Source organism: Cyprinodon variegatus, unplaced genomic scaffold (assembly GCF_000732505.1).
Source record: "Cyprinodon variegatus isolate N-32 unplaced genomic scaffold, C_variegatus-1.0 Scaffold1, whole genome shotgun sequence".
In the NCBI taxonomy this organism is placed as follows: Eukaryota; Metazoa; Chordata; class Actinopteri; order Cyprinodontiformes; family Cyprinodontidae; genus Cyprinodon; species Cyprinodon variegatus.
Genome location: NW_015150454.1, coordinates 3508650 through 3535687, shown reverse-complemented (window position 1 = coordinate 3535687; position 27038 = coordinate 3508650). Strand labels below are relative to the sequence as shown.

The following is a 27038-nucleotide window of genomic DNA, read 5'->3' as shown; positions in this document are numbered from 1 at the left end:
TTTATTACCAGATAACCCACAAGCCTTAATGTATCTGATCTGGATTTTATATATAAGATCAACAAAAAGTAAATTATTAGTTTGATGGGAAAAATAATGCATATCTGTTTAAATCTTTGATATGAGTAAAAATACTTTGTTTTAACCTGTTTTCCTTTAACACCCTTAAATAAACTTTCAGGTACCAACCTGAGCAGTAATTTGAAATAAACATTTTAAGAAAAGAAAGCTAGTAAAAGTAAAAAGTAATACCAATAAAAGGATGAAGAGTACTGCTTCTATTTTAGCGGTTGTTACCCAAGATCTGCGCATCATGCAGACGGTTTTGTGGCTGCAATCAGCTCCACTGTTTAGTGTGTTAACCATAATTCTCTATATACAGTATGACAGAAAGAGATCTGGAGAAAGAGGAGGGAGGCAGTGAAAGAAGCAGGGAGGGATATATGGAGAAGGAGGGCAGAGGGGTGAGAGACTGAGAGAAGCATTTGGTAGGCACACTTATTCACACAGTCACTTTCCCCTTGCTAGTGACTTTCACCACTGCAACCTTTTGCTGCCTACCAGGTGAGTTAACCTTCATGTTAACCTTCATGGGATTTTATAGCTTAATCTTTTTCCTTAAGTTAATTTTAGTTATGTGGATGTAAGCACATGGTTCTTAATGTGTGAGTGTAACAGGTGCTTTAAAGGATGAATTGTTGATGATTAATAGGGTTCCAAACTCACTTATGTCCTGTTTCTTTAAGAGTACTGAGACTGTTACAGGAAAGTTTAATAAACTTTTATATTATAAACTTAATATTTTATTCCATAGCAGTGGTTAATGGCATCCAAGCTTCCTACTTGAGGTGTGCTTTGCACAATGTTTTACATGTTGACAGTTTTGTTTTTTGTAATCTTTGTTCTAAAATGACATCCACACACATTTTAGAGCTTTTTTGTGGCACTATGTTTTCCTGTGGTCTGACTTGTTTAAAAGTATTTTTCTCTCTCTCTATTTTACCCACTTGTGTTTGTACCGAGACACTTGTTCAGCACCAGGTTAAAACCTGCCTGGTGTATTTCTGTCTGGGTAGTTTGCCTTGGGGAATGTTTATTCACATGAATTGCCTTACAGAAGCGTGGTAAGGTTTTTTTAAATTATATGCCTTCGTTTGACATGAGGGAAAAATGTGCTGATTTGTTATATATGGCTTCCACTGCATCACCGTGAGTCTGCAACAGGAGCAGTAGTGATTAAAGTCACTAACCTGGCAAAAAAAACAAGGCAAAACAAGTCATATCTCACTAACAATCACCAGATAAGAATAATTCCTGACAAAACAATTCTTGATAATAATAATAAAAAAAAAGATTTAAAAAAGAAAAATACTCTAGCAGGGGCCCCTTACACTATTGTGTGCCATTTAAATTCTATTTTTCCCCCCTTAAAGTTAAAATGAATGCTGATTTCTTAATCTAGCTGAATATTATCAGTATTTTATTTATTTTTTAAATGAAAATTAAGATCTAGCTGAGTCGTTTTCTCTCTTTCTACTTCCAGGATTCTTCCTTCTTCCCATAATGACCAACTCCCTCGGTCTGAGCGTCCAGCTCCTCCTGCTGCTGTCCCTAAGCTTCACCGCACGTGCTGAACCTCGCAGGACCACGACCCCTCAACGCAGAACGCCTCGTGCACCGCCCGCTAAGGTGCGCCTGGCAGGCAACTTTGCGCGCGAGGCGCACGAAGGGCGCGTGGAGGTCCTGCACAATGACGCCTGGGGGACCGTCTGTGATGATGAGGTGGACATAAACCTGGCTAACGTGGTGTGCCGAGAACTGGGGTATCGAGGAGCAGTAACATGGGCTCACAGCGCCAAGTATGGAGAAGGAACAGGTGAAGGCACCACTTTAAGTTCAAACCTTTGCTAAGTTGTATAAAGGTTGTCCCTTAGAAGAAACATCTTCTAACTGCACAGAGATTATATGCAAAGTTAAAAAATGTAGGTTTCATATTTGAACATTTCTACTTTTTTATATCAAAATGTTCATTTTGTGTCTTTCATTGTCATCCACCAGCATCTATTTTAATGCTCTATGACATTCTTAGCTTTGTGATTCTAAAAATATATAATTTCAAAATGATTAACATCAAATAAAAAACATTTGTTCATTAAACAAATATATTTAAATGAAATTTAAATCTAAGAAAGGAAACAGCACTATAGAAGACTCAATAAAATAATATATATATATAAAAACTAAACATCTCAGGAAGCATAGAATGAAACTTTAAGAAAAGTTACTTTGAGAAAGAAAAGTTTATTTCATTTAATTATCAGGGATTCAACCTGTAGAAAGGATTTTTGGAAAAGATGGTTCAGTCAATTCTCACTTCCTAAAATTAATTTCATAACTTGCAGATTGTTTAAATCAAACATCTGAACACATGATAACCACTTCCCCCCCTATTGTTAGAAAACTGCTCTAAAATTAGAAATGTTTAAAATGTAGTTGATATTGTGTGTAGTTTATATCTTGATTATTTTTGTGGAAAAATGAATAACAACCCTGCAAGTTCTTATTCTATACCCATAATGTTGGTGTTTAAACAAAAATACACATGTCTGGAATAGTTTTGACAATGGGTACATGGTAGCATTTTAGTTGGGGATTTTTGTACAAATTCTATTTCAAATATCTACAATTTTCATTCTACATTGGAAGGAACTACTTGTTGATATTCTGATCTAAACTCATTATATACACAACTGCAAAAGGGGAGCTATTTATTTGCAATGGGAGTGCCTACATGTTCCTTATTGTTGACTGTGAAGAGGAAGAAATTCTGAAAACCAGAATTACTTATTTTGACGAGAAAGAGTATAAATCCCTTATATCTGATGTAAAGACTTTACTGATAAAAATGATTACCAAAATGTTCTATTATGTTAACTTAAAATGTACAAATATTTTCTTGGTTGCCAGCAGTGGCAAAAATCCTTACTGGACAAGGTTACAGTGTCTTAGCAAACACAGCCACTCAGACTTTAAAAATAACTAAGATTATGAGCAAACAAAGAAAAACTCTGAGATTAAAGTCTACAGCTTGCTAAGGATGAGTGGCAGGCCAGCGGAAAAAAAAAAGTTATGGCTAGAAAAGAAGCATTTAGTTGAGAAAAAAAAATCTCTATTTGCTTGCCAGTGTTTGGAACAGTTGCTGTGGTTTATGTACATTCTTTAGCAGGGCTTTTAAATCCAAATTAAAGAGAAGCTTGAGTGTATTCACGAGGCTGAATCTACATCCTCTGTGCTGCCTTGTAAAATACTGTGTATCCACTGCTAAACACACTGCTAGGGTGCATACCTAAATCAGCCAGCCCGTTAACGTCAAGTGTTAGATGTTAAGGGTGCTGATTTAAGCTGCTGTGTGGGGATGTTTCTCAAAGCCATGCATAGAGCCATCATTTAGAGCCCTAATGAATAACGTTATGATTTTTTCTTTTCTTTTATAAGGTCCTATTTGGATGGATAATGTACGGTGTGATGGCTCAGAGAAGTCTTTGAAGGACTGCAAACACAATGGTTGGGGGGTAAATGACTGTAAACACTCTGAAGACTTAGGGGTTGTGTGCACCCCCGAGCATAGACTGGAGCAATCTGCCAGCAGAAGTCACACTACACCTGTCCGGCCTTTTGGTAACACTGCTTCTCAGTGGGGTGGTATTGTGGCAACACAGAGGCATCCAGGCTACGGATATTATGGAAATGGTCATCTGCAGGAGATCCCAAGGTTCCACAGGCCACACCACTACCAGGTACTGCTTCATCTGGGCTATCTCTCCTCTTTTTCTAAGACAGATGTCAATTTATAGACCAGATTTCCCTTTTTCTGACAGGGTCGCAGCAAAGTGCGGATTGAGGAGGTCCGTCTGCGTCCGATCCTTTCAGCTACAAAGAAGAAGAGAATTATTACAGAGGGTGTGGTGGAAGTGAAGCATGCTGGGAGATGGAGGCAAGTCTGTGACCTAGGTTGGAGTCTCAACAGCAGCCGAGTGGTGTGTGGGATGCTTGGCTTTCCAGAAGCAAGTCAGCATAGTGTCAAAACATACAAGTGAGTATGAGTGCCGCTGTTAGGAAGCTGTTTTCAGAAGAGTAACCTGCTGGGTAACAGAAATTTCTTTATAAATATAAACCTTTCCTGGAGAATAAAAACAGAGCAGCAGCACCCCATTCAGAGCTCCTTTGAGCAAATGACTCGCTTTAGGCTTATCTTTCTTACCCAGCCTCTTCTCCACCGTGTCACCATTTACACCCCCTTATTCAGCCTTAGGATGATGATAAAGGGATCCCTGTCCCCCCTCCATTGCCCTTTCTCTGCACCTCTCGCTTGGCAAATCACCCCTACACACCTCATTGCCTTTCTCTCACATCTTTGTGCTCCCTCCTTCCGATGCTATCTTCTTGCTGAAGCTCTCAGACAAAAAGCAGCACTTTAACTTTTAGATTCCCATACTGAGCTGTGATATCAGTGCTGATTGTGGGGAAACTGGGCCATTAATATCATGCTTGGCTGAGATTACTATTGGAAAGTGAAATCAGGGTTGGTGGAAAAGGACTTGTCGTATTGACAGGGCATCTTCCTCAAGTACAGCTCATCATGTATTTGCTTATACATCTAGCCTCCTCGTATCTTCAGTATGTGTGCAATTCCTATCAACACATATTATTTACGAATGTGGATATGCGAGGAATCTATGTGAAGCAACTTGAAATTAAATTTCTTCTTGTAAAAAAACAACTGTGATGAGTCAGTATTTAGGACTATTGAAGTAGAAAAAGAAATATCACAACAAATCTCAAATATTTGAGGGGGTATTGAATTAGTTTAATGGTGACTTAAAAGGTAATCTTGACCTTATCTGAGTTCATTGATTATAGCATTGACTTCTTAAAGACAGCATTTTAGAAACCGATAAATACAAAGAAAACAAAACACCACACCAAAACTGTTTTTACAGAAGTACACTAAAAGTTGAAAAGTAATCTGTTTTTCACCAATAGAAACATTATATATACTAAATGATGACTAATCACTTTAAGCCTTTATTTTTGTTAATTATGAGGAAGTAATGAAAATACTATTTAAATTAGAACATTACATCAGACCAATAAAAGCATTTTTCATGTAGAAATGTTGGCCTAATGATAGGATATTAATACCTGCTTAAAAGTTGATTTGAAAAGGTATTTTATCTGACCAATAAGACCAATGTTTTATAGGTTTCTGTTAAAACAAGCAGCTACTTAAAGTTAATAGCATTTTCACCAGATCAGACGGGTAAAAACTGAATGTTGAAAGTTGGCTAAAGAACACTGCAATGTTATAAACCAATCACATCCAGTTTTACAGTTATATAGTTTTTATGCACCATACAGAACCAATAAGTTAAATATAAATAAAATTTATACAAACTGAATAGAATTTTTTTAAGATGTTAAAATATAAATTCGATTTATTTTGACACAAGCAGTTTCCAATACAGTGCATTACAGTGTATATACAAATATACAAATGTTCACCCAGTTTAATTTGTTTATACTAAACTATATATCATTTACATGTTTGCAACCAAGATCCTCGTTTCTATTGTATTAACCTTTAAGTGTTCACTTTGTTTGAACTTTGACAAATTTAGCTAAAGAATGAAAAGCATTAAAAAATCATGCTTTAACTTTGTAGATGATATAAACCACAAATATTTATCGACTTATCCTTTTAAGTTGGACCCAATGAGCTTTGCAACTGGAAGGCAGCTCATAGGTGGGCCTATGCTGATTCATGGTTTTGGTTTATTCCTTATATTCCTCGATTTAGCTGTTTTTTCTAACTTTTCTAGCAGCAACATCCAAACAGGTAAAACTGGGAGGAATATGAATTTAGATTCTTGAATAATTAGGAACACCAATGAGCTATAACAAGTTCCTGGTGTTTAGAGAGGAAATCACACAACATCAATGGTCCTATGAAGAAGGTGGAGTTTACCAGCACAACCTGGCTCTGTTCATGGTCTGAATAAGATCATTTATTATTATAGCATGCTTGGAGTTCAGCTGTGAACCATTCTGTGTCTCAATTCAGTTTCCTCTTGTAGTTAAGACTGGACAGCAGAGAGCTGAAGATGAGACACACACGCATCATCCAAGAGATGAGTTGGATGAGTAGATTTGTATTACAGCAACATTAAAGGAGACGTTTGGCACCTTACCAAGGAGCGCTAGATGACAGATGAGAACAGGGTTGCAGTAGCTTGAAGGACACAGAGTTAAGCCTATAGAGAATTTACCGACTTTTTAATTTTTCACCAAAGGTCAAGTAAAGGAGCCTTGATAAAAGGACTTCTTTTGCTTTCTTGGGATTTGACTCAGGCCACAAGAAGTGGATAATAGTTGTTATATCTACACATACAGAGAAAGGTTTGGGCAAACTTATCCCACTATGTTGAATTGTTTTGGGTGTGCTCATTTTAGAGTTGTAGCATAGAAGTGTGCATGAATTGTTATTTCTCTGTCAGCTTGGCCTGCATATAACCCCAGTGTTTTGCTGAGGTATAAGGCTCTACACTGGTCTGAATCATGATTATGTGTTTGCTTCTGAATCTTTACCTGTCTGCAGTCTCTGCAGATGCTTATTTGCTCCTTCTTGATATGTGTTTTCAACTGCAGACTGCTTCTCAGAGTACAATGGCCCCCATGTTTTAGCTGTTTCTCTATTACTCAAATTCATATTGGAAATATTTTTTTTTCAGAACTAAATAGTTTTTCTAAATAGGCCACATTTCATGCTAGAAATTATAAATCCAAATGTGCTGTTTGTTGGAAAAACATGAAGAATTTATGTAAGGCTTTCCTTCAATTTCCAAAGAGATTCTATTTAGCCATGACATCCCCCTGCTCACCCTCCTCTTCCTAACTCAGCCTTTCAGTCCATTCTTCGAAATTCTCGACCCTGCCATGTTTCTCAGCTCTGTGTGTTTTTTGGACGCAACTCTGAAGATGCTGTAATTACAAGTTGGTCAGGACCAAAGCTCTTCTGGGTTTCTACTGAGGGTGAAAAAACACCCCCAATTATAGCCGAGTGTGTGAGAGAGTAAAAGAGAGCTGGCAATGAAAATGGAAGCGAGTAACAAGAGCAGGCGGCAGTAGGGAGATGGATAGAGAGCAAGAGCCTGACGTGCGAGGTTTTCGCTTGCTCCTGTGAAATACGGCCAATTACAACTGAGCTCTGCTGCACTGTCCGCTGTGTCAGCGGCTGTCTGTCTTACTCTGTCACCATAGTGATTTGGGGACTTAACCAGCATTTGTTTAATGACCTTTCAGCTCAAATTTTCTTATAATAAGGGTATCATTTTCAGGCTTTATGGTTACATTTTTTGTGTCCAAATGTGGTTTTCCTGTCTGGTGTCTGTGTGATCCTCCTCAATGACCTCTCTAATTTACTCTCCCATCTTTTAATTATCGCATGCATTCCAGTGGCTATGCTTCAGGCTTGCAACACACTCTGCAAGATTCCTTTCAAGTACAAATGAAGTAGAGAAGTCATATAAAACATCATTTTTGACACATTGTAAAAACAGTAAGATCCATCTTTTTTAAGTAGATGTGTTTAAAAACGTGTACATCTTGAATATGTAATGCTGAAGTTTAAGAATTTACCTTAAAAATAAAAGAACCTTAACCCTTTAAAGCCCGATCCAAGAATAAAACAAAACAGAAAATTACTTTTTTTTGGTTTGAAGTCCTTATTTGGCCTTTTAACAAAATATGTAAAAAGAAAAAATAGAAATACATTTTTGATATTAATAATTTCTTACTATGCGATAAGTCAAGATTATTTTTTGTGTAGTCCTCTGCCCTCTGTTATCAGGTATATCTGATTGTGTACAATAGGATTTTGAGCAAAGTTTTTACCATTAAATTATGCAAAATGTGTCAGACCCAAAACATTCCTGAAACCGTATGTATCAAATATGATACATTTGGCATTACAGGGTTAAAATAGGCTGACTTTGTCTTCTCTACCCTGTAACCCCTCCTGATAGACATTAGTTATTGAAGCAGCCACTATCAGGTCTACAGCTTTAACCAGCTGTATTTACCTACACCAACTCCTGCACAACTCCCACTTGACCCAAACTAATGCAAACCAAGGTAATACAATATAATCTGCTCCATATAGGGCAGTAGAGTAACACGGAGATAAAGATAAAGCTCAAGATCTAAATTTTAAGCATGCATAGGGGAGTTCTCTTTGTTCCCTCCTCAGTGTCTCTATTCTTTACAGGCTCTCTGATGGTTTGGTGGTTGTTTATGTTTAGTTTTGTTTGTCTTAAACATGCTATAGTTTTTTTTTTTTTTTTTTATTGTGTCATATTGCTTTTCATTTCGTCTGATTACATTTATTTACAGCAGGGAAAAAAATGCAAACAATAGGTCCCACGTAGACATTGTTTTCCCTACAAAATACGTTTACCTGCTATTATTTCAGGCAGTCCAAATCTATTCAATTGTGCACAGTCTCCATCTCAAATGTCTGTCATTGTACAAATGCCTGCTTTCTGATGTCTTTCAAACGTGCCAAATATAGCGGTGCTAAATATCCTCCTCCCGGTATTTTACAAGTTTTAGTCATTAGCATTGTGTTCTGCATATTGATGATGACGCAGACAGAAGTGTTTGTGCTTCCTTTCCTCTTACACATATAATTTGATAGGCACTTCGTTTAGTAGATCAGCTTTGCACAGATATTTAGTTTGCATGTTTTTATACATGTAAATCTTTTTACACAGTTTTTAATGCAGCAAACTGATAATAATTTTAGAAATAAATTGGTAATCTGGGTGAAAGTGACTCATCTTATCTAGAATTTCAGGCACCTGGCTGTTATGTATTAATCAACTATTAAGCTTTATTTATCTTTGTTACAACAAGTCCTACAGAGACGTTTTTTAAACAAAGCCCAGACAGTAAGCTGTCTTAGTTCAGTTCATTGACGCTTCAACAAAAACTGAATTCACACAATTTATACTCTTTGTTACAACTATATGCAAATATGTATTAAATTCAAACCACCTGTAGTTTAGTCAAATGAACGACCAGGATGTAACATTTACAGCCTGCTCTCTGAAAAGGAAGAACGGTTAGCTGATTTGTCTGTGGTGAGGTCACAAACAAGTCAGACATGTTTGCCTCATCAGGAGTGTACATACACACTCTGCTCTCTATAAACCACTGTTGTGAAGCCACATGACAGACACATTAGAGTATTTTATAAGACTAATTTAAGACACTGTAAAGGATAAATTCAGAGCTCCAAACAATCACAGTTTGCTTGAGGTTTATCGAACTTCTCTAGGCTAGGTATCCCCAACATTGTTTCAAATTAATTTAAATTAGGTTGATTCAGAAGTCTTAATTTCATTTGGAAATAATCAAAGTTTTGGCCTGCATTATGGTTTTTGTAATTGCATTTGTACTTTAAAGGGACCAAAAAAGAAATGAGGCAACTGGGTATAAAATATCTAGTTGAGTAAATGCATAGCTCAGATGATTGTAGAATAAAGGCTTGCTAAATATGAAACCATCCTAAAATATTTTTTAAAAACACATATTTTTAGGACAGCACATATTTCACGGAAACAGGTTATATGATTCTGGAAAGTGTACATTCATCAATCCATGACTTCATGCAGCTGTCAAACAGGACATTAGGTCATGGACAACGAGCCTCTTGATTCCAACATCCTCAGTTTGTTTTTCAAGGTTTGTGCTTTGACTATTACAGGAGCATGCTGAGTTTCATGTCAGCAATGCAAATATTGACCCACCTTCGCTTTCATTCAGATACACATAGATGTGTCTGTTTCTCCAAAATGGGAGAGCTACTGAAAACAGCATACTGAGTTTTAGTAAACATTTCGTTTAAGTGTTCTTGAAAGATGTGGTAGAAAAATAGTGCATTCATTTTAATACATCATGTTTTCCAGTGAAATCTAGGTTAATTGTTCTTGTTATGGCAGATAAGATATTTGACATTTAAGAAATATAGTGTCCCACATAAAGTATTGGTACAAGCCACATCACGACAGTGGTAGCTTGCCTGTAGCCATGTGTATCGGTTTAATTTAGATCATGTTTTTGTTGTAGAAGGAATATGGCCTTTGCAGTGGTCTGTGGATGACTTGGCCTGGGCCAAGCAGCATGTACTCTTTGTTACATTATGTCTCTGCGGGTTGAACAGAGGGATTTCCTCAATGCCATCCGAACTGAGCCAGCCCAAACATTACTGCTTAGTTCCCTCATGGTAACACAGTTTTTGTTTGTCTATTGTTCTTGGTTCGCTGCAATGGCATGCAACATTTTTGTTTTTTGATTGCATGGGTGGTTTTGAGGGTGACATTACAGTTCAGAATATCTTGGGTGGTTTTTTATTTTTTTTTTTTTTTATCCTTCATACTTGGTATGCATATAATGTTGGCCTCATGTGATATATTGATCCTAATTCTTAGATTCAGTGGGTCCTACACAACTAAGTCCTCATTTCACAGCTTTGTGCTTACGTAATAACTTTTGACTCTACAACAGCCTGTTGCCACAAGTACGTTATGGTAGAAAGAGGACAGAACTGTGATAATATTTAACATAATTTTTGACTTTTTTGGTTTTGTTTCTTTTCAGGAAAATATGGGATAACAAGGTTAAAGATCCTTCAACAAGGTAATTAAAACAACTACATGTTCAAAGATGAATAGCATGGGATACATGGAGTCCTGATTTAGATCTGTTTCAATTAATTTAAATTAAATTAATTAAATTTCGTTTTTTGTTTTGCTAAACTATAACAAGCTCTACTGATGTAAATGTGGACTTTGTTGTTGTTTGCTGGTAAAATTCCATCCATTCAGTAAATGTCTCATCTAAGAGTTAGTTGCTCATATAATTAGTCAGTTAGGGAAAGCCAAGAATAGATATATGCTGTCCCTCCAGCAAGTTCTGGTTCTACTACAGGGTGTTTTCCTGGTGTCTAAAGGACCTCAGAAAAGAAAGACCCTGAAGGCATTATGATCACCTCTTTAATGCTGTGTTCAACCATTGAAAGCTTGATTTATCCATTTGTATATGGGAAGTTGTTCATTATGCAATGATCCATAAATCACTACCATGGAGTGACATTGAAAAAGCAAGCTCCCATTTATGTAAGTTTTGCCTTCTCTGTCTCTTCCTGTTTAATCCTGAAAACTGAGTTTAGCTGAGGCCAATTTGGTTTAGAATCCTTTAGATGTTATTCTGGGCACTTCTGTGTGCTCTCGCTATATATATGGCTACTTCTAGGTAGATTTGCCATTTCCCTTTTTTCTCCATTTTTGCAAAAAGGTTCTTACTGTGATTTGCTTGGGTCTAAAAGCCTTAGAGGTGAGCTGGCACCCTCTTCAAAAATTTGTTGATTTCACTGAATTTAACTAATTTATATTGGTGAGGATATGTTGCCCTTTGAGATTGTGTAGTCTACTTAATCTTGTCGGACAATGCTGATTCTTGAGTCTGTAGGTCTTGTGGTCATTAGGCCAAATCAAGCCCAATAAAACCTACCTGAAATAAATGTGGTTAGTCACAGTTACAAGCACAGGCACTATTTCACCAATAAAGGAACGTTGGTTTGGATACATTCGTCTTGATTTAATTACACCACTGTTGATTATATTCTGTGGTTAAAAGGACCATACTGAATATGATCTGTTGTCATAATAATAAATAAATATTAGCATCGCTAAAAAGTCTTACCAATGGGACATCATCTTGTCCAGAGCTTAAATATATAACACACTATCTTTTTTGTTTCTCCAGGCTAAGCCAAATGGCAAAAAAGAAAGGATTCTGGGTAGAGAAGGTGCACTGTCTGGGCACAGAAAACACTCTATCAGAGTGCCACGCTCAGCTGTCAATCCCCCGAAGTCCAACCCCATGTAAAAAAGGCCAATTTGCAGTGGCCAAGTGCATACCAGGACCTCAGTTTGCTCGCATCTCCTCAGGAAGACCCCAGGCTCCTTATCCAGTGGTGGTAAGATTTAAAATAGTTATATCCATGTTAGAACTATCTGTCTCTGTTTCAGTTTCTGTTCTATAAAGAAAGGAATCTTAATCTAAATGTTCTACCCTGTACAGCCTGTGCGTCTCAAGGCAGGTCCCAGGTTGGGTGAAGGCCGTGTTGAGGTTCTACGAAATGGGAAATGGGGGACAATTGTTGATCACTTGTGGGACAGAACGGCGGCAAGTGTTGTGTGCAGAGAGCTTGGGTTTGGTACCGCCAAGGACGCCCTGCACGGAGCATACATGGGCCAAGGTAAGACAGATACACTCAAAAGACATTTGGAGCTTTTCTGATAAATATATATCTATACCAGGTGTTGTAAGCAGTTTGGTGGTTCAAATATGTTTATTGTGCATCATGGTATTCTAGGGAGAACAAGGAGACTTTTGCTTATCTTTTGCTTATTGCAGACACCGCACCCGTCTGCCCTGACTGATTAGATAATGTCCTGGCATGTGTGTTTGCCTTTTTTTCAAGGTGTGTTACCTTGTGAGCTGCAAATATGTTGATTGCTCTATCTCCAGCTGTGATTATGTGAGTTTTGTGCCAGTGGTACCAGCTGCCCAAACACATGTGCATGAGCACTCACACTCAAACAAAAAGACCATGGTGGTTTATTTTAGTATTTAGCAACTCAACCCAGAGATGAAATCCTGTAAGATCTAAGCTAGCTTTTCATTTACTCACCAATGCTTTTTTTTCCACTCTTCAACTGGAAATGTCCAGCTCCTGTGTCACCCACAGTTACAGCCAGTATCCAGCTGTTTCAGTGGTGTCCCCACCCTTACGATATGTGAGGGAGAACAGCTTCCCCATGTCTCAGGCTACCAGGGTGTAGTCCTAAATTACATTGAAGAGGATGAAATGTGGGATGATGTTTCACTGCTTCAGCATTTTGGATGATCAAAGCCAATTCAATTTTATGCTATTTCTGTAGATGCCATTTCTGCCTCTTTACTTTTTGATTAACCAGATAAAGTCTAATTTACAAATGTTTATTTAATTATTTGTGTTTTTATTTGGAAGTTATTTTCTGTTTAAAGTGTTATGAGCAGTAGTTAACTGTCCTGGCACCTTTATGTTGAATGATAAATTCAAAAACGTATACATTCTCTACATGTTGGTATTCAGCAATTTAGAAGGAAATACCTTAAAGGACCGCAAGTAAAAAACTAAACATCACAACTGAACACGCAAAAATATGATAAAGTCTAAACCTACATATGTGGATGATCTGTATATACCCCATGCACTTTTTCCTCCTTTTGGCACCCTCTTATATATTGAGCTGATGTGACAAGGGAATTTCTCCACTGTGAGATCAATAAAGTATAGCTTAATCTCAATACCTTGAAAATCTTCATCGCAGCACATGTGTCAATGCATTGAGGTATTGCATTGAGAGAAGTTGTCATCGGAAGTTGTTTTCCACTCCAGCTGCAACTGCTGCACTCAGAAGCTGCAATTTCTGCACCCAAGTATAACTGGGTCACTCGATTGTCCATATGATGAATAAAAATAAACTCCATAGTTGTTTAAACATTATACCTTATAAAGGAATGTCAGAGAAAAGGATTCAAATTGTTATCACAACTGTAAACGTGTAAGCCCTCTGAGAGCCAGATGACTGGAACTGTGAGGCAACATGGGAATAAGTATAGCTGTGTCTGTCTGTCTGTCTGTCTGTCTGTCTGTCTGTCATCTCATTAAAATAACTTCAAACAGCGGGTAGTATATTATGCTGGAAAGTTTTTCAGCTTAAAATTGCAACTTAAAGCTGGTTTACTCGCAGTTTATTGTCCCTTGCTTAACTCCAACTATCTTGCAATTATTATTATTAGTTTTTCAAATTGGAAAATCTTTACATGCACATAAAAAAAGGGTTTACGTTATATACCTCTACGAATGGGTCTGCTATCACGGAGGGATGAGGCTAGTGAAGCATACAGCCCCCTCTAATTACATACTTAGTTAAAGATAAAAACGAAGCTCCTTGTTTGCTTTTCATTTGAAAGCTCACATATACAGTACTGTACCCTGCTACTTTAATGTCACAGCTCCTCGTCTATAGCATGTAGCCTATAATGCACAACTGCTGTGATATATAATTTCCATTAACATCAGTTTCCATTACTCACATTGTACCAAATTTAGTTAAGTTTAAAAAAAAAACGAAAACATATTTGGAATATTTGAATGGGAGATTTAAATTATTATTAGAGTTACACAACATTAGGAAACTCGCTACATACATTTGTTTTTGAAATTTAAATATGAATGCTACAAGAGAGCAGGTAATTAATGTGTGATTAACATATTTTATTATCGTTATTCTTAGTGTTCCTAAAACATAGACCCTATAATAAGTTAAGATAAATTGATTCTGACTAATCTCTGGGATTGAAAGTTTTATGATATTGCTAGCTTTCTAAATTTAGCAATATATCCAATATTCAGGCTTTAATAGTTTAAGCGATTTGAAAGTACAGCTGATGGTAGCTGTTCAGAAGCCCAAAGCAAGTATTGAAACACACCTGAGCATGATGAGCTAATTTATGCTTTGGGAAACTTTCAAATTGTATTATGTAGTTTTATTAACATACAAAAAGACAAAAAGACTGGCAAGCATTCACACTTGATAGATCAACAATGACCCTTTTTTAAAAAAGACACTTGAATATATTAACTATTTATTTTTTATTTATTTATTTATTTTACTATAGCACATTTATCACACCTACTAAAATAGAAAATGTTAGCATATAGGCTACCATTTAAACATTTTAAGATTTGAATATGTGGTTACAATCCTGGTGGGCTTTAATCGTCTAAATGTCAGGAGAGGGACAGGCTTATTCAAACGTTTAATTAATCCAATTTACTAAAACTCAGATCTGATCATGTCTGGGGAAAAAAAAATCAAAGACATTGCACAATATTTACAGGAACGCAATTTATAATAAAACATTTTCTTTTTCAAAATATTATTCTCCAGAATATTAAGAATAGTACTTGTTAAAACATGTTCTGCTCTTTGTTTTTTCTAAAGGTTTAAATAATTAAGCCTTTTTCCAGTACATACTCAGTTTAGGATCGTCATCATCATCATCATCATCATCATGAACACTCAATTAAATGACACAAAAATGTCTCTCTTTCCTTTTTAAACCAACTGTGTTATTTGTACTGTGTAATTTTGCCATCGAGGTACACAGAGTGTCCAATGGTTACAAATGAGACCAAGGCACCCTCATGCCTGTTTGTTTGTTTGAATATCAAAGCATGTGTGGCTGGTTTCTGTGGATTTATTTTAGGGTTAGGCTTAAATATATCATGCCACAGTTGATTCTGAGGATCTCTCTCATGAGCCTTTCCCTCAACAAGTTAAACATTGGGAGATTAGATCAAATTTGTGGCAGATAAATGTGGAAGTGGGAAAGATCTGTACTTTTTATACACACGGTGTGAACCAACGCATGATGACCACTCTGCAAGCTAACCTTCAATTTGTTAAAACCATCACACAACCAAATCAAGTTAGGCTGCAATCTAGACTCTGTTATCTCTCTTCACCCCCCTTTTCTTGTGGTTTTTCTCTATCTTGTTGATTGTGTGATTTCTGCTCTGTTTGCTGCCATGCAGGTTCTTCTTTTTCAACCTTTTAAGGAAATAGTAAAGCCGCTGTTTGGTCTGTGTTTTCACATCCTGTAGCCATTTACACCACTGCTTTTGAAAGACCCTTTTCGCCCATCATTGTCTATATTATTAAAAGATTATCTCGATCTTAACACACACCAGTCAGCCTTTTGTAAAGCTGACACACATTTGGCCTTGTTTGCTCACTCAGGGTGGCAGACTACACATAATGTGATTGTTGTTGATGTGCTCAAAGAAAAAGAATGGTGGTAATGAGGTATGACAGATGCCTAAAGTAGATGTTTTTGCTGACATGTTTGGCTTGCAGGACTGTTTTGTCATGACAGATATAAACTTTTCATTGACTGTTTGATGTTAAAGATGTCACCTTTTTTTTCTTACAGCACTGTGTTTGCATTGGATGGCACAAGACACAAAATATATATAGCTGTCGAGTTGTTTTAGTACATTATTCTTACACACATTCTTCTCATTTTTGACATCTCTTCCTTTATTTTCAGGTACAGGACCTATTCATATGAATAATGTACAGTGTATGGGGACAGAGCGCTCTATACTGGACTGCTACTTCCAGGAAGTTCAACCTTGGACATTCAAACACACTCAGGATGCTTCAGTACGCTGTAATGTTCCCAAGACCGGTGCAGAGAAAACGGTATAAAAATTAGATCATTGGTTCTCTTGATGCCAGTCAAGAAGTATGTGTGACCCATTAGATCTTCTAATCTCCTTGTTGTTCAGGTGCGTCTAGCGGGTGGTAGAGCCTCTTCAGAAGGACGTGTAGAAGTTTTGATGGAGGTCGGGGGACGTAAGCGTTGGGGCGCTGTCTGCAGTGAAAACTGGGGGATAAATGAAGCAATGGTGGTGTGCAGACAGCTCGGCCTGGGTTTTGCTGCGAGTGCTCATCAGGTAACATACTCAGCCTGTTACAAGTCCTCTTAAAAGTGCCAGCTTTTCTAAAAGTTTTAAAGGATTCTGCTATGAGAATTACAAAGCAGAACTCCTTCGTACAACAATATATAAACATCTGATCTCTTGGAATTGTCAAAACCTCATGAACATGTTTAGTTATCAAAATGAGACTTACTTTACCTCCTGGAGAATGGACATTTCTAAGTTCTCTAAATAATGAACCATGGCGATCTTCTTCTTGTTGGTTGTTTTAACATGCTATTACTTTGGCAGGAGACTTGGTACTGGTCTGGTAATGCAAACGCAAGTGAAGTGATACTTAGTGGGACTCACTGTGTGGGAACAGAGTTTTCCATCCAGCAATGTCGTCGCAACAACCATGTCCACTGCCCTCGGGGAGGAGGAGCCAAGGCTGCTGGGGTTAGATGCTCAGAGAGTATGTTAAACCTTTTTTTTTTTTTACAAACCTTACGATGTCTCTTCTCTTCTGCTGCCACAATTTCAACATATCTTTCATCTTACATCTTTTAGCTGCTCCAGACCTTGTTGTAGATGCCCAGTTAGTCCAGGAGACAACCTACTTAGAAGATCGACCCCTCCACTTGCTAACTTGTGCTCATGAAGAGAACTGTCTGTCATCATCTGCTGCCAGAATGAACTGGCCTTATGGCCACCGGCGCCTCCTGCGCTTCTCTTCCCGTATTATGAACCTCGGTCGGTCTGACTTTAGACCCAAGGCAACTAAAGAAAGCTGGACATGGCACCAGTGTCACAGGTAGGAGCTCACAGTTAAAGGAATAGTACACCCAAAACATGATTAGCCTTCATTTTCTACTCACCCCCATGCTGAACAACACTCTGGAGTACTTTTTTGATATCTCAAATGCATCTGGAGATCTGGGAGGCTTCTTGCTGTCTGCTGACATTCAAATAATGGAGTTCTATGGTGCCCAAGACAGAAAGGTCCATAAAAGTCAACAAAAAACGTGCCGATATTCCTCCATACTGCTCGTCCAATGTATTCCAAGTGTCCTGAGTGGGTAGCATCCAGAATTTACTCGAAACAAAGTCATTTAGAATGTTTTTAGAGCATAAACAGTAGTGTATAGGATTTCCTGAAAGCGCGCGCCCGCACGTTCACAACGCTACGGACGCCAGCAGATCAACCAGATGGAAGTGCGCATGGGGGTGAGTAGAAAATGAAGGCTAATCATGTTTTGGGTGTACTATTCCTTTAAGAAGTAGGTGGAGGTGACAGTTTATTGGTGAATAATCTTGGAGTGGAACAATCTGCTGCCCTGTTTCTCTAGCAAATGGACTAAAAAAGCCAAATCTGCATCTGTTCTTAAATGATTAATATGAACATTGGGACTGATTAGTTCAGCTTTTTAATATCATCTACTATGTCTAAAACTGCAGTCAGCGGGCCTCGTGCAACATTTTTGCATTCTTGACATAACTTTTACTTACTTTTTTCCTGCAGTTGGCTCTTACGAATCCGCCACATCAGATTTAACAAACATTCTTAGCTTCCGCAAATGATTGTAAATAATCCTCGTAAACCTGATGCAGTCCACCTGTCAATAAGTGAGTTCATGTTCCCAAGAAATGTAATTCAGCATATTTCTTGCAATATTATTACCATATAAGGCTACATATAAGTCGGAAGGCTATGACTTCCCCCGCTCCCAAAAGGAGTTTATTCATAGAAATGGCATTGAAGACAAAGAAAAAAAAACTTAACAGGTTCAAGGATCGAAGATCTGCTGAATGATAACTGAGCAGCAGCATTAAAGGATCAGTAAAAGCCAAGAAGTGGGAAATATATTGCAAGAGTTTTAAGTGTCGCAGTTACACTGTTACAGAAGTAAAAACAATAATAAAAGAAAAATCATTTGATGTAAAAAACATTGTTTTTGGATCAAAACGTATGTAAGTGTAACAGATTATATAAATGAATGAATGAATAAATGAATTCTCCATTAGCCAAGATGACAAAGTTCTGCTAAATCTCCTTTTAATACACACAGACTCCAGATAAAGTCTCTTCATCACAGTTTTCATCTCTCTCATACAATGCATTAACATGCAAATGTTAACAGTGAAACTCTAATTCGAGTTCATTCAGACGGACTTAAACCAAATATTCCTGCGGAGCTGCTATGGAGTGGTCAAATGGAGAGAGTGGATTTCCCCATTGTAGGACAATAAATGGATTTACATTACATTATAGTTTAATTTCACTACTCTATTCACTGGGACACTTTTTTTGGGTTGGTTTTTATACATTTCAGTTCTGGTTATGACAAAGTGTGGGTAATTTCAAATTATATGAAGACTTCCACAAAGAATCACACATTCTCCTGCCTTACCATCAACACTTGTAGTTTCCGCTGTGTAATAGCACAGATTAAGAAAAGAAAAAAATAAATTACAAATTTATACAAAAAATATCATTAACAGACTTCTTGATAAGTATTTCACAAATAGTCTTTTGGGAGAAAATGAAAAAGTTTCCTTTATGCAATGACAACTTCCTCAATGTGTAGTAACTTATATGCACCTTTGATAGAAACTAAACCGGCTGACAGGAAAATGAAGAAATGCTAAAAGCTTGCTGAAATAACCCTAGGTACCATTTATTTGACATTTTACATTGGTTATCTCTTTGAAAGCTAGAAACAGTGTTGTCACCTATCCTAATTTGCTAGCTTGTCTGCGGCAGTGGTAGATGGACAAGAAAACTGCAGGTTAGACAAGGGACAAGCTGTTTTTGGCAAAATCAAGTCTGACTCAGTTTGCTAAGGCACAATGTACTTATGCATGGACGTTTCAAAGCTCTCTTTTGACTTCGAGAGAGTAAATAGCCCAGCCAATCTGACCCTAAAACAAGCCTCTATTAGAGGTGTTCTGGTGACACCCTGTTCATATTCAGGCAGTGAGGTCATAGCCTAAAGCAGCCATAGGAAGCCAGTGTTTGGATATGTAAATACCCTCAGTCAGCAGATTCAGACTTTCACCTGGACTTTCCCCTCTGACATCACAGGCACTACCACAGCATCGAGGTGTTCACCCATTACGACCTGCTGACACTAAATGGCACAAAGGTTGCAGAGGGACACAAAGCCAGCTTCTGTCTGGAGGACACATACTGCCCTGAGGGTAATGTTCATGAAGTCATGTTTCATATTAGAGACAGGAAATATATTTAAATATTTCAGCTTCCAACTACTCACATTTGCACACTGTGGCTAATGTATTAGCTCAGGGGACATGGAGGTTACCTAAATGAATGGCAAACTGGATCCCTTACAGTCTGCTTAACAACCTGGTGAAGCGATTAAAGATACTAAGCTTTTCATTTTGGATTGTCAAAGCACGTGGAGGAAGAAAGATTACATCCAAGAATTTTTCTTTGCATATTTTTATTCTGATTTTAATGAAATAAAGCCACACATTTTAGTTACTCACTGTTTGTCTTACTTTGAAATAACAGACTAGGTTTTAGATTGTTGCTTTTCAGATCATGGACCGAGTCCAGAGCGTTCATTCAAATGGACGCATGTCTAGGTCCAAGCTTTGGAGAGCAGGTTCACAACTAGACTGTGTCCTGTCCCACTAGCATTTTTTAAATATACATCGATTATCTCAGAATGTCTTAAACACTTTAATTTTTTTTAAAATTTTCTGATGACACAGACTTCCTCTATCTTTAGGGTTTAGAATCAGGTCATCGTGAGACCTTACCTGTCCCCTGTGGAATTGTATAGCAATAACTTCCTGGATCTTACTGTGAAACAAGAGCTTCTTATTATTTTTTGATAGAATCAGAGAATGATAGAAGCAAGTGAAATGCACAATGAAAAAGTCGAGGTTGTAGACTCCTCTAAATATCTTGGCACTTTGTTTTATAAGCAGTGAAGAAGTTCACAGTCTTTAAATGCAAATCTGACTGTCAAGAGGGGACAACTGCAAAAGCTTAACTCTCTCAGTGTTTCTAATACAATTTGAACCGTTTTCTTTATCAGTTGGTTTAATGGGTAGTAAAGGACAAAACCACCTTAAAAGGATTGTTAATATTTTCTCCTATTTCTTTTTAATCAGAATTTTTACTTCTTGCTTTCAAGCCATGTTATAAATTGCTCTAGTCCGAATCTAATCTCTATTCTAAGTCCTCTATTCTTCTGCAATCTGCTGTTGAATATGAACAATACCTAATGGTGTGCTTTTCTTTTATAGTTACTTATACTATGCTTTGTTCAACTGATGAATTATTGTGGTTAGTGGATACATTTTTAAAAATACAAGCTGCAAACATGAAATCATTTTCAATAGATAAAGAATATCCTTTATTGTCCAAACTGGTAATGTTGTTAGTGACAAATATGTTGACAAATGTGTTTTGTCACAGGGATGCAGAAGAGGTTCTCCTGTTACAACATGGGTGATCAAGGCATTTCTGTTGGCTGCTGGGACACCTATCGCCATGACATTGACTGTCAGTGGGTTGATGTGACAGATGTACGACCAGGGGACTACATTTTCCAGGTTAGAGGTGTTTTTAAACTCTCCCAATCCATTGTATCTATCTTGGATGGACACTGTAAATCTAACAACTTTGGTAATAGTGCTTTTGCTTCCCCTTTAAAGTAGTCGAACAGAAAAATTAAGTGCACTTTCCTACACCCACAGTTTGAGTATAATGTGTAAAGGCCAGTTTTAGGGTCATGTTGTGTTCTCCTGCTACAAGAGGGTGGAACAGTTTAGATTCTAATGAGGCAAGTTCTGTTAGCAGCCAGCTTCTCATGCATCTATAATGAGGACTATATATTATGGTAGAAAGGGAGTTTTACAGGTTGCTTATTCATAACTTACTGGTTTTTGTTCTTCTAGTCTGTTTAAAACTGCAAAAACACAATTTTTATTTCTACCCATTTTATTTCCTCAAGTCTTTGCAACTAGCAGTCATAAACAGATCAAGCACTCCAACCCCATTATCTCCAGTTTTCATGTCAGAACCCTGAGCTGCTGTGGTATATGGGGTTCTTCAGATCATGACAAGCTGCCAATTATCTCCAAGCTGTGGGAGACATATCACAGTGACACTCGCCATATGAACCCCTTAGTTAATTATTGCTGTCACCCAGTCAGTTAGTGGGTTCATTTGATGATTATTGCCCCTACACAATCAGTGTCTCTTAATTGATGCATATGTATTATTTGGTAGGTTTGTGTATTTTAAACATGTTATGTAGGGTTTGTTTTATAGTAGTTTAGCATAGCGTGAAGAAATATAAAGCAAGCCAAGCAGTGAAGAAGTTAACAGTCTTTAAACTAAAAAAAACCCTCAACCATCTTTAACAACAGGCTTTACAAAGAAAAAAAACAGCTGGCCTGCTCTTGAACCTGCCAGACATGCAACAATTTACCCAAATTAACTATTGGCTTTCTTTAGTAAAGCAGCACCTAGTTCCCCTTTACCATTAGGAACGGCTAATTTGCCACCAGTGAATTCCTCCTGCCCTGTTTTTATTTTTACTGCCTCCTTTCAGCTAAGAGATGCCTTCTGCACGGTACGCTTAGGACCAACGCTGTAATTTGCTCCAAAAAAATGAAGGGACACTTTTTGTTGGTGCATTGCTTTGTTTTCAAAGTTTTCATCCTGTTTTTGGTGTATATTGGCTTCTTTCTACCAGAAGCTGTTTGGAACCTTTACTTAAAGTGGGTGTAGTAGTTTACAGAGCAGCTATTAGAGTTAATAGCTTCACAGTATTATCCCTTGGCAAGATTAGTAGAATGGTTGTATCAGCAGGTTACAGAGCTGCTCTGTAAATGACACGCCATTAGAACATGTATGGTAGCACCCAGAATATGACTGATTTCAGACATATAAACATGCTTACTCACAACTGCTCTTTTGCAACAGACTTGGCTTTTAGGCTGAAACTGTTTTTATTTTTGCAGAGTTATAGTGGTATGAGATGGGGCGCACGTTCCTCTCGTGCAAGAACTTAACCATGCACTATGTTATAATTTCCTTTCCATCAGACCCCTGTAAATGTTGCAGAAAGTCTTCAGTGGCCAGTTTTGTCTGGCAAGATCTAAAGAAGTTGGCACATGGTATAAACATTTTTACAATGACTTTTTCCTGACAGATCCACCAGTGTGTTTCATATTTTCCATGAAACATGTTAAAAGCCAGTGTTCAAATGGTCACACGCTCATATATGGAAATCCTAATTAAAATCCTTTAAGGCATCAGGTCCATGTGAAAGTTCGGCACATTTTATTTATCTTTACAAATTGGAATTCAGCATGGAAAAGTCATCCGTTTGTTTTTGTTTTTTTTTGTTTTTTTTTATAGCTGAGGAACAGATTGGCTATAAAAATAACACCACTCACCAGTGCTGTTTAATAATAGCCCCTCTTACAATTTTACTTGCAGCTACTATTTTCTTAATGTGACTTTCCCAGTAAGGGGGGGAACAGCAAGGGATCAAGTCATTTCTTTACAGGTTGAAATCAACGCCTCTTTTAACATGATTAGGTTTAACACATGCTGGGTTTTTGTGGCTGCTAAGTATTTTTATTCTTGTGAACCTGCTCGGTCTGGAGTCTTCAGCGACCTCAAATCGGTTTTCTTTATGTAGCTCACTTTTAGCTGTCTGATCTGCTGCACCTATATGTAACATCTTGTTCATTTAGATTAATGCTTTTAGTGACTCTAAAGACAACATACATGACAGAGCTCCATGTAACATATTGACCATCAGTGTTTTTGATTTCTTTACTTGTTTTTTTAATGCCACCAGAGACAGAAAGGGTAATAGCAGCATGAAGGATGGCAACAAGTTACAGGCTATCAATGAGAAAATGAATTCCATCTATTGAATATTAAAACAATAATTGTTATTGACTTAATCAAATATAGAGCCAACATAATGATAGAATTTATAAATGTTATATGCAAAATTTGTGAAAATAGCTTTCCCTAGCCCAGAAAAGGCCTCCTTACACTTGTGTGTGTCAGAGATGGTCTGTCTTCTTGGGAGAGATAGTCCAACATCCTGTTTCTATATAGATCAAAATGAACCTTTCATCCTTATCTGCATTTCTAGAGAATGGTTCATTTACTCAATGGCTTTAAATGGACCTCAGCTCTCCAAAAAACAGCTGAAATAATGGCCTAACTGCTGCCCAGACATTGCATGGGCCTGTGCTTCTTTACTAGCAGTGTAAAGTCGAGGGCATCCCTCCTCTAGTCTTTGTCACATTGTTTTTTCACTTGGTTGCAATCCATTTAATTTAAATAGTGTTATTTAAACATAAAAATCTAGTCCAGATTTCAAGTGCCAAGTGAATCTTGATGTTTTGTACTTTTCACATGTTACGAGGTGTGTACCTCACCACTGGTATTGATACTGAAAGAGTTAAACATGAGGAAAAAAAATAATTTACAGAAATATTTCATTATTTTAGTCTAGGAAAGATAGTTGTTGAATAACATCTGACCAAATCTTTACAATTAAAAGTCTTCGGAAAATTTAAACAGAATAAATTGAGCATTTTTGCACATTTTGGTGAAATGAATGTTTTTTGTTGAAAAGGTTAAAAAATTACACATTTAATATGTTTTTTTATCAATTAAAATTCAATTGGCTTTTTTTTCAGGAGCTTTATAAATTAAGTGTTATAATGTTGTGTGGTCTGGTATGGTTTGGTACACCGGCTTGGACCAATTTCCCTTTACCCACTAAAGAAAAATATCCTGCCTCATGATGTTGCCTCAACCATAGTTTACACAATTCCCATCTCTCAAATATCAAACTGGGGTTTAAATATTTTGTGAGCAATGCTCTGCACAAAGTATTGCGGTTGCTGCCAGGTTCTAAGACTCTCAAAAGTTTAAGCGAGATAACCCTTTTGCTGACAGTTTTTCTAAATGCATTACTATAGAATCAAACATTTTTTGTACTTTGGACAAAAAGCTTTATTCTGATCTTCTGACAAAGATTCAGGTCCATTTAAAAGTTCCCCACATTGTATTTATCTTTACAAACTGGAAACCTGCATGGAAAAGTCATCAAGGCCGTCTGTTTATAGCTGAGAAATAGATTGACTATAAAAACAATACAAGTCATGAGAGGTGTTTATTAACAGCCGATCTGTTTTTATGTGAAACTACTGTTTTCTTACAATGACTTTCCCAGTGAAGGAATGCCAGCAATGAATCATGTCAAGCTGTCTGTAGAAGTTAACCCTTTTCTTGACATGCCTAACATATTAAATATGCTTTGTTCTAAACTATTCCATTGCAGCTTTAGTTGTATGTTTAGTATAGCTGTGTTGCTGGAAGTTAAACCCATTTCAAAATTTTAGCTGTTTTGCAACCTGTAGCAGGTTGTCTCTGCGGATGGCCTGTATAGCTCTAGTTAGTCTTTCCAAAGACTTTCGATTTTTCCTGTCTTTTGCAAATACTGTTTTTTATGACTATCACAATGAAAGTAGACCAAGCAAAGAATAATTTCATGCTTTACAGGTGGAAGTTAACCCCTCCTTGGATATGGCTGAGTCTGACTTTATGAACAACGTCATGAGATGTCGATGCAAATATGATGGCCACAGAGCTTATATGTACAGCTGTCATGCAGGTAAAGACTGAAAATTTTCTATTTTTTTCATCCAGTCAGATTTCTAAGTTTTCCCTGATATAATTGTATTTTTGTTTTCTACAGGGGATGCTTACAGCGCAGAGACGGAAGACCTGTTTGAGCACCAAAGACAAATCACCAACAACTTTGTGTAGTTCATTGCAGGGTCCAGAGAAAATGCTTTCTAGTGAAGCACAGAGACTATTTAAAGTAGGCTAAAGTCGAAAGGCCCAGGCATCTCAGGACGGTAGAACCCACAGTTATAATGATACAGTGCCTGCTGGTGTCCTGGTAAATCTGGGTAAAACATTCTTGAATACATGTGACACCAGCAACTATCGCATCAAGTCTTCTACTAACTAGAACATTTATTGGTAGCAGCAGAGGTGAAGTTGTAGCGTTGTCAGCATCCTTTCTTGCTATGTAAAGAAAAAAAGATAAGATATAGATTTCAGCTGTTCAGAATTTAACCAAAGTACAAACAATTAATGCTTAAAACAAACATAGATAAAAAGAAAAGGAAAACTGGTGTCATTCCCAAACTGGATATAAAAACTAGAGGAAAACTATTTACTGTTGGAAAAACAGAGATGAGATTGTGTGGTTTATGTCATAATCCAGTAAGTGTGGTTAATTAACTCGTTTATACACATTTTGCAAAAAAAGTTAAACAAATTTCAGATGTTAGCTTTAGCTTACAAACCTCTTCATTTTAATTTATAGTCGGTTCATTTTGAATATTGGTGCTTTCTTTTCATACACCAACAATACTGTAATATTATGTCACATAAATCTTAAATATGTTTTAGATTTAATATTTTGTACAGCATATTTTCAATACTTCTGTTTAATAGACATACTTTATTTTATAAACTCTACTTTTCTCACAAATTATCTTTTATCAGTTTATAACATATGTTGTGCTTCACCTTTCGAGTATATAACAGGAGGTCATTTGTTTAATAGAAGAAAGCACTTTATCTTTTTAACAAGTATTCAGACAAAGTCCCTTTATTAATTAGCCGCAATGTTTTAAATTTTTGTTTTTATTTAACCTCTTTATCATTTTACATACTGGAAACTCCAAAAGGGGTTGTCATCAGGTTTCTCGTTCATTTTGCTATTGAAACTGTATTTTATTACTTTATTTATTGGGTTCTATACAGCATGACAAGTTATTAGATTTTTATCTAAACGTTACATCTAAAATATTTTCTATTTTTCCAGGTATACTCATCAAGGGTAAAATGTTTATCCTGTAATGTTTCATCCTGTAGATGAATAATTTTAGTTTGTGTTATTTTAGTCATTAAAACAATTGTAACTGTATAGTTTTCCTCTTCCAGCCTCTTGTGGGAGGGAAAACTGGTCTGACAAAACCACAGTATTGTGGTAGACAGGCGGGCTGGGTTTTCAGAACATATAAAAAGCCTTTTAATTACCGCCGCTTGGTTAGACCTAAGGTTACAGTTACGATTGAGGGCTCGGGCTTGTGCTTTATAAAGAAACACCATGGATTTGTTACTTCTACAATCATTGAAAAGACAATAATTTGATTTAGCATTTTTGCTTAAACTACACTATATGTTCTGATTATCTGAGAGACTCAGTGAAAGATGGGAAGTTAAGGAAAGAATAAGAAGTGGATGATATCTGGTAAATGATTTATTCAGATGTTCAGATTTTACTTA

The 27038-nt window shown here is 36.9% G+C and overlaps 1 protein-coding gene across 1 annotated transcript; it reads left to right on the top strand.

The window, feature by feature from the left end:
• The first annotated feature begins 424 nt into the window (after positions 1 to 424).
• Positions 425 to 27038, top strand: LOC107095996 (lysyl oxidase homolog 4-like). Its single transcript, XM_015392473.1, has 15 exons — positions 425 to 564; positions 1544 to 1876; positions 3496 to 3797; positions 3879 to 4093; positions 10717 to 10755; positions 11884 to 12097; positions 12202 to 12379; positions 16285 to 16439; positions 16526 to 16693; positions 16970 to 17132; positions 17228 to 17471; positions 19743 to 19858; positions 21108 to 21244; positions 25236 to 25347; positions 25432 to 27038. Exons 2-15 carry the CDS (start codon positions 1564 to 1566, stop codon positions 25500 to 25502), a joined length of 2427 nt encoding a protein of 808 aa, XP_015247959.1. The 5' UTR covers positions 425 to 564; positions 1544 to 1563; the 3' UTR covers positions 25503 to 27038.